This window comes from Apteryx rowi, unplaced genomic scaffold, assembly GCF_003343035.1.
Source record: "Apteryx rowi isolate R43461 unplaced genomic scaffold, aptRow1 scaffold_1471, whole genome shotgun sequence".
NCBI lineage: Eukaryota > Metazoa > Chordata > Aves > Apterygiformes > Apterygidae > Apteryx > Apteryx rowi.
Window position 1 is genome coordinate 34,464 of NW_020447721.1, and position 7,536 is coordinate 41,999.

Consider the following 7,536-nt stretch of genomic DNA (forward strand, 5'->3'; position numbering starts at 1 on the left):
TGGCCTCCATGGCCTTCAGCGCCTTGCCCCGGTCGTTCTGCGGCACGGAGACCCGCGGCGCCCCCCCGTTAGACCCCCCCCGGGACGCCGGGGGGCCGTTCCCAGCTCGGCCGGGGCCATCGCCGGCGGGGCRAGAGGGTGCCGGGCCGCTGCCCCGCCGCCGGGCGGGAGAAGCCGCCCCGTTCCCAGCTCCCTTCCCGGCCCGCCGCTCACCTTGAAGCGAGCCAGGTAGTCTCCGATGACGCTCTGCTGCCAGATCTCCTCGGCCGTCTTGGGGGACTCGGGCAGCTTCCCGCGCTCCTCTTTATCCGAGCCGTGCTTCTTCTCCGACTGCGCCTTCATAGCCGCCTCCCGCGCCTTGTACTTGGCCTGCGCGGGAGCGGGCAGCGCGGCTGAGAGCGCGGCACGAGAACCCGCGGCAGAGCCCGTCCGGCCGCCGAGCACCGGGCGGGGAGGCAGCGGGATGCGGCTCCCCCCCACCCAATCCCGGCACCGTCCGTGCCCGGCCCGGTCGGGACAACGCGGGGAGGGCGATTGCAAGCCACCGCGCGCCCCACCGAGGCGGGAGCCCCCCCACCAGCACATCCGTCATTCAGGACCTCCCCCCATCGAGAAACCCCCCGAGCCTTCGAACCGAGGCCCAAGGATCCTCCCGGGTTTTGATCTGACGGGTCGCATGGACAAACTGGATGGATCCAGCCATGCAAGAGGGACCAGGGCACAGCCAGGGCCACCCATCAGCGCCAGCACCAGCTCCCGGGCGAGCACCGGAGCTGCCACGCTCCCGGGGACCGACGTCCCCCAGCTCCGCTGCCCGGAGCGGGCAAAGCCCCTGGGCGGCAGGACGGGGCAGGCAGGGTCCCCGGGGACGGCAATAACCTTCTTCTTCTCGGAGAGGTCGTTCCACATGCGGGCCAGGAGCCGGGTCAGCTCGCTCTCCGACAGCTCCGGCCGCTCCTCCTGCAGCTGCTTCCGCTTCTCCTCCGAGAAGATGAACATGGCGGAGATGGGCCGTTTGGGCTTCTCCGAGCTGGCCTGCGGGAGCGACACGGGGCCGTGGGCCAGCGCACGGACAACCCGCCGCCGCCGGCTTCCCATCCCGGGAAAACCACGAAGAAAGCACAAGCGAAGGGAGCCCCCGGGGGCATCCCGAGGCGCCGCGCGAGGCAGCGACCCCATCGCGCGCCTCCGGCACGTGCCGCCCCGTCTCTCCAGCCGCCCGCGGCCCCTCTTACCTTGCCGGTCTCCGGCGAGGACTTTTTGGACGCGGGACTCGTCGCCCCTTTCCGGTTGCTGCCCAGCATCTTCTCCTCGCCCAGCACCCGCTGCTGCTCCTCCTCGGGCAGGCTCTGCGCGGCACAGGGGGGAGAGACGGGGTTAGACGGCTCCGGGCCTGGCGCTAACGAGGCTTTAACGCAATCAGGGGCCGGGGACGCCGAGGAGGGGGCACCAAGGCGCCCAGCCGGTTGGAGACCGGAGCGAGGGGAGCCCAGGTCGTGCAGATCCGAAAGCCGCCGCGGACGCAGCCCCCGCGCCCCCGTTACCCCGCTCCCAGGGCGACGTCCGTCCTGCCCCGGCTCCGGCTCCTCCGCTTCCTCCCCGCGTGCCGTGGGCAGGTGCACCGCCGGCTTTTCCACCCCCTCGCGCCCTTGCGAGCGAAGCCGGGGCCGCGTCACGTCCGCCCGGGCCGGGCTGGCATGCGGGGGGGGGGGCAGAGGGCGATGGCGCGCCTGCGCCCGGCACGGCACGGCACGGCGCGGAGCAACCCGGCGGCTCCCCCGCCTACGCGCCGGCCGGGGGAAGGAAGCGAGAGACTCGCTGCCGCCTGCCTCGTGCGCGGCCGCTGGCGGCGGCCCCTTCCGCCCCCCCGGCCCCGCTCGCACCAAGCCTCCTGCTCCCTCCTCCTAACGTCCCCGCGCTCCGCCGGGAGGCACCGGGACCGGGCGTTAGGGCAGCCAGGGAAGGGACCTGACCCCGCACGGGTGCGCGGCTCCCACCGCTGGGTCCCCCCCGTGGTTTGGGGGGAGCAGAGCGGGGCAGCAACAGCGCGGCCCCCCCCGTTCTGCCGCCTCAGCCCTGCGCTGCAGCAGCCTCCCGGCCAGGGCTCCCCCCCCCCCGGGTTCAGGGCCCCCCCCGGGGCCCCGCTCACCTCCAGGAAGCGGAGCAGCTCGATCTCGTAGTCTTTCTTTTTCTGGGGGGGGGACGGAGAGGTCTGGTTACACAGAGACACCCCCCCGGCAGCAGCATCCTCCACCCGGACCATCGTCTGCTCCCACGCGCAGGGGAGATGGAGATGGAGGACGAAGGGAGGAGACCAGGGACCCCGGGGACACTGGTGACCGAGACCCCAAGAGCAGGCACTGGGGAAGGCTCGGGGGCTCGTTTCCAGTGAGATTGCCAAAAGTCCTCTTCTCCCGTCCCTCCCTCCCTGCGGCGCTGGTGGCCGTCCGTCCGTCCATCTGCCCGCCCGTCCATCCTCACCTGATCGCACTTTTTGTGGTACGCATCCTTTTCCTTCTGGGAGAGCAGCTTCCACTGCTGGCTGCACAGCACCATCCGCTCGGTGCTGGGCACGTCTTTCATGTTGGCCATCAGCTCTGCACAGTACAGGGAGTAGCTGTTCCTGCAACCGACGGAGGGAGCCAGCGTTAGGGACAACCCGCCCCACGCGTGTCCCTCTGCGGAGCCGGCTGGCTGCTCGCAGCCCCCCATGGTCCCCAGCGTCCTCTCCTGCCCACTGGGTTACGCCAGGCGGTGAGGCACTGTGCTGCGCTCCAGAGGTGGCCGCGCTTCAGGGAAGCGAGTGCCAACATCTCTGGATAACCCCCAACCCCGGAGCACACAGCATCGCCATAAACCTCGCTCAGGTTCTCTGCAAACGGATATTTAAGGATGGAATTAATGGGGTCATCGACAGCCCATGTCCATGGTCCCAGCAATGGTGCTCCTGGGGCTCTCAAAGCCAGAGAGACCACCAGTTTCCTCGTTAGCGAGAACCAGCATCTCAAGAGCCCGAAGCAACAGCTTGGAGAGGGACGCATCCCTCRCGCCTGAACGGCGAGGGGCGGCAGGACACGCCGGGGACACACGGCACGCCGCGTCCTCCCCACCGTCGCGGGACGGCACTCACGGAGGCGGCTTGGTGGGTCGTCCGTCAAACTTGTCCTTGAGCTGGCGCTCAGCCTTGGTGAGGGTGGAGCGGGTGATGCCCTCCTCGCTGAGGTTCAGCTCGGGGTGCTTCTGGATGTAGTCACGCATGATCTCCTGCAAAGGACGGAGAAGCGGTCAGGAGAGGGGCTCCGATCCCCGCCTGGCTGGGGGCCGGAGGAGGAGGAAAGAGAAGCCAACCATTGCCCTAATGAGCTCCCCAGGGGAACTTCTCCCTGCCCCGAACGTCGCTGGAGGAGGCAGGGCTCAGACTCGCTAGGGACCTGCGGGGACCTGGCTGAAGGCCCATGCTGCCTATCGGGAAGAAGGTGGGCTAGTGGCTGGAGCTGTCGGGCCAGGCGGCTGGCGGCCGGGCGGCAGAGTGGCTCGGAGTGAACGTGGGGGCGAGTGTGGAGGGGAACGGGTGAGGCTGGTCCCTACCTCGTACTCCTTCCGCTGTTCCAGGGCCTTATGAATCCATTTCAGCCTCTTTTTATCCGAGAGTTGAGACCACTGCTTGCCCAGCGACTCTTTCACCTCCTTCGTGGTGGCCTGAAAACCCAAAGCCAGAGGTGAGGGCAGATGGGTAAAATCCAAAAAAAGAAGGGGGGGGGGGAAAAAAGGGGCAAAAATAGCGGGGCCCGCCTGCCCCGGCGGCGCCCAGTCGGGGCCGCGGGGGGGCTGCGAGCCGAGCTCGCGGCGGGGAAGGGGGTGCGTGCGAGTGCGGGGCATGGCCGGAGGTGGGTGCCTGTGCTGGAAATCCTTGCTGCCCTGACTCATGCGAAAGGCTGTGGTCACCCCTTTGACTGCAGGCATAAAACGGGGGGCTATAGCCCCCGGAGCCTCTTCCAGGTGTGCGGAGCCCCTCCTTACCTCCGTCCAGACTGCTGGGAGCTTCTAGCGGCGTCTTCCAGCCCGTCCCCCCCCCCCAAAATGCTTCTCTCGTTTCCCCCTCCTCTCCCCCCAGCAGCGGGGTGCAGGACCCCTCATCACTCACGCTCACACGCACTCCCACCCACCGTACTCACATCTGGACGCACTTTCAAGTAGATCTTCTTCTCGTGGTTGTACCACAGCTGCTGGGGGGTCTTGGGTTTTTCGGGGACGTCTGATTTCTTGGCGTTCTGGATGAGGTCCGGGTGATCTTCCCTTTACCGGCAGGGAAGCGGGGAAGGGAGAGCGTTACGGAGGTCGCAGGGGAAGGAGCGCACCCTCTAAGCCTCCCCGCCAAGGGACCACCGYGACCGCAGGGCTGAGCCTCCGCGGGGCTCCGGTACAGGGGGCCGGAGGGGCCCTYGCAAAAAACAGGAGGGTTTTAGGAGAGACCGAGGTCCGTGCTTCTCGGGGAGCATAAGCTATGAGCAGCCCCTTTAATGCACTGCACTTGGCTGCATCCCTGGAGCGGCTGCATCCCTGGAGCAGCAGCATCCCTGGACCGGCAGCAAGCTACAGGTCACCGGGATCGCCGGGAACCACCTGGAGCGCAGCAACCAGGCTCCAAGGGAAGGCTTGTAGGAAACGGAGCGGTCGCTAGAGCGTTTAACCACGCCAGCGACAGGGTGCCTGTGCCCCGCTTGCAATCACTAATGCACAGAGCACAGCCGGTCCTCTGCCCCGCGCCAGGCTGGCTGAGCGTCCCAGCGGGGGGGCTGCGTGCAGACACTTTTTCCTTGCTCTTTTCTCAGTCCCCCCTGTCCCTTCGCCTCCGCCTTTAAATCGTAACGCCCAGCGGGGCTTCCTCCGCAGGCGGGGAGGCCGGCTATGCCCCGGAGGGGAAACACGGCGGCTGCCTGCTCACCTGAACCTCGCCAGGTTCCTCTCAAACTCCTGCTTCTCTCGCTGGAAGTCCTGGATGTATTTCATCTGGGGGCGCAGAGCGGCCGGGAGGGGGAGAGGGACGTTAGCATCGGGGAACGGGCAGGCAGACACGTCCCTGCCACCCGCGCGGGACCGGGCACCCCGCCGCCCCCGGGGGCACTCGAGGGCTCTCCGGCTCGCAGGGCTGGTGCTGCAGCCCCCAGCCGCGGGGTTTCTAGCGTGCCCTGGGCTTTAGGGGCGCGAGTGTCCCCTCTCCTCCAGCACAAGCCCGGGAAATGTGCCACTTGGTGACAGCCTGGGGCAAGAGGGCACAGCAGGACCTTGCGCCCAGGACCTTCACTGCTGGTGCTAAGTCAACCCAAGCCGAGAAGAGCCAGGGAGGTCCTCAGGGGCACCCGCCTGGGCGCCAGGGCTCTCCAGCCCCTGGCCAAGCCCTCGGCCGCCTCTCGAGCCGCAGGCAGGCTCGGCCGCTCTCCTCCCAGCGCCTCCCAAAGACGCGGCCCCGGAGCAGAGCYGGGGCGCAATTAACCCCGGCAGCGAGTACGGACTCATGCGGCGCCAAAGCCACCAGCCGGGTCCAGCTGGACGGACGCACAGACCCAGCTCGCCTCCGCCCTCCCGCCCCACGGATCCTGGGAACGGGGACAGCAGAAGGAAAGGAAGCCCTACTGGTCTGACGGGACTAAACAAGCACCCGGGCTTTTCCCACCGAGGGCAGCAAACCCTCACGGGGCAGAGGCCGGGCTCTGCCGGTTTTCCTGGGAGAGCTGGGCGTGCAGAGCCCCCATCCACCCCCGGAGCACGCGCGCGCCCTGGGCAGGAAGGCACACACGGGCAAGAAGAGGTTTCCTAACCCAATCCGTACCTTTTTCTTCTCGGGAAGCTCCTTGTATTTCTTGGACAGGATCTTGGTGAGATCCAGGTTGCTCATTTCGGGGTGAAGCTTGGCGTATTTGGCCCGCTTCTCCATGAAGAAGCGGAAGTAGGGAGTCAGGGGCTTCTTGGGGAAGTCGGGGTGTTTCTGGGGAGAGAGCGCGGCGGAGACGCTGAGCCGGGACGAGGGAGGCAGGAGGAAGGGGCAGCGGCTGCCCCCACGCCACCCCGCCGCTGCCCCACCTGGCCCGGCCGGCCAGGAATAGCACGGCGCTGCCCGGCTCGCGGCCCCCGGCGCTAATCTTGGACGCGGGCTCGCAGCCCTGCGCCCGGCGATATTAAATGTACCCTGYGCTTGGCCCGGACCCAGAGCCCACAGCCTCCGGAGCGCTCGCCCGCCCCGGGAAGCCGGTCACGGGGATTAGCCAGCGGCGAGGTCCCAACGGGAGACCTGCGCCGGCGTCAGCCCCTGGCCCAACGCCCGGCCCGGGGAAGCAGGGCTCCCCCGGTTCCTGCCTCGGTGACCTACCTTGAGCTTCTTGCCCTTGTAAGGATTCTTGACGTGCTCTTCAGCGTCCATGATGAGCTCCGTCAGGGTCCGGAACTTCCTCACCTGCGGGAGCAAAGAAGGGCCCCAAACGCTGAGCACGCCGGGCGCCGGGGAGGGGACGGGTCCCCGCGCGGCACGGCATGGCACGGCATGGCGCAAGCCCAAGCGGCTTCATAACGCCACCGCGCAATGACTTGGACGCCGGTGCCTCCGATGGCGGCTCTTCCCTCCGCACGGAAAGGTGGACCAGCGCGGGGAAGTTTGCAGCGCCGCGGGCAGCGGGATGGTGTCAGCACTAAGGGCTGAGACTCGGCGCGCTGAACGGGGGCTATTCGAGCGGGCCCGGGAGGTCGCCGGCACGCTCGGCCGGGCCTCGTGGCGACCCCTCCGACACCGTGACGCCGCCGGGACCCCCGAGGCGAGCGCGAGCGCGGTTACCTCGTTGGAGATCTCCATCCACTTCATCTTGCACATCTCCCCCGAGAAGTCCTTGAAAGCCACTTTCTCCCAGTCCAGGTGGGACTCGGTGGTTTTGAACTTGCTCCCGTCGTTGGAAGGCAGGTTGTTCTTCATGCACTCCAGCAGAGTCAGCATGTCCTCCTGCGACCAGCGGTCTGAGCGGCAGAGAAACGGGCTCAGCGGYGGCGCCGGGCAGGCGACCCTCCCGGCAAGCCGGAGCAGAGGCAGCGYGGGACCCGCCACTGCCGTCTCCTCGCCCGCGGAGCGGCAGGACGTGGGGACTACAGCTCCCAGCGTGCAGCTCTGCCGGCTGGACTGCACGCCGCGACACGTAATCTCCGCACGCTGCCTCCCGAGATTAAAGATCAAAGGGATGTGGCTGCTTCCATCACCCCGGAGCAACTTTCTACGGGCCAAACAATCCGGGCAAAGCTAGAAAATCCACTCGGCGCAAACCAGAGAGACTCGTTCATCCCGGCGCGCCATCAGATAAGGCGACGGCTCTGCCGCCCGGGAGCCGAGGGCTGCTCCCTTCGCACAGAGGCAAAGCCCTCTTGGACGGGACGGGATGCGAGCTAAGCGCTCTCCAGCCGGGAAGGCCACTGGGGGAACCTGCTTTCCAAGCAGGAAAAAATGTGCCCAGGGCGATGGGAAACCCCCCAGCGCGGGGCTTCCTTAAACTGGGAGAG

General features: G+C 67.8%; 1 protein-coding gene across 1 annotated transcript in view; it reads right to left on the minus strand.

The window, feature by feature from the left end:
• UBTF (upstream binding transcription factor) overlaps positions 1-7,002 on the minus strand; it is a gene marked incomplete at its 5' end in the record, with an annotated part of 9,629 nt that extends 2,627 nt beyond the window's left edge. The window contains 13 exons of the mRNA XM_026058461.1: positions 5-37; positions 214-369; positions 880-1,035; positions 1,236-1,349; positions 2,150-2,191; positions 2,482-2,623; positions 3,131-3,264; positions 3,589-3,699; positions 4,176-4,296; positions 4,946-5,010; positions 5,831-5,986; positions 6,368-6,451; positions 6,827-7,002. Coding sequence (XP_025914246.1) covers positions 5-37; positions 214-369; positions 880-1,035; positions 1,236-1,349; positions 2,150-2,191; positions 2,482-2,623; positions 3,131-3,264; positions 3,589-3,699; positions 4,176-4,296; positions 4,946-5,010; positions 5,831-5,986; positions 6,368-6,451; positions 6,827-7,002 — 1,490 coding nt within the window. The remainder of the gene's footprint in view (positions 1-4; positions 38-213; positions 370-879; positions 1,036-1,235; positions 1,350-2,149; positions 2,192-2,481; positions 2,624-3,130; positions 3,265-3,588; positions 3,700-4,175; positions 4,297-4,945; positions 5,011-5,830; positions 5,987-6,367; positions 6,452-6,826) is intronic.
• Between the last annotated feature and the right edge of the window lie 534 nt (positions 7,003-7,536).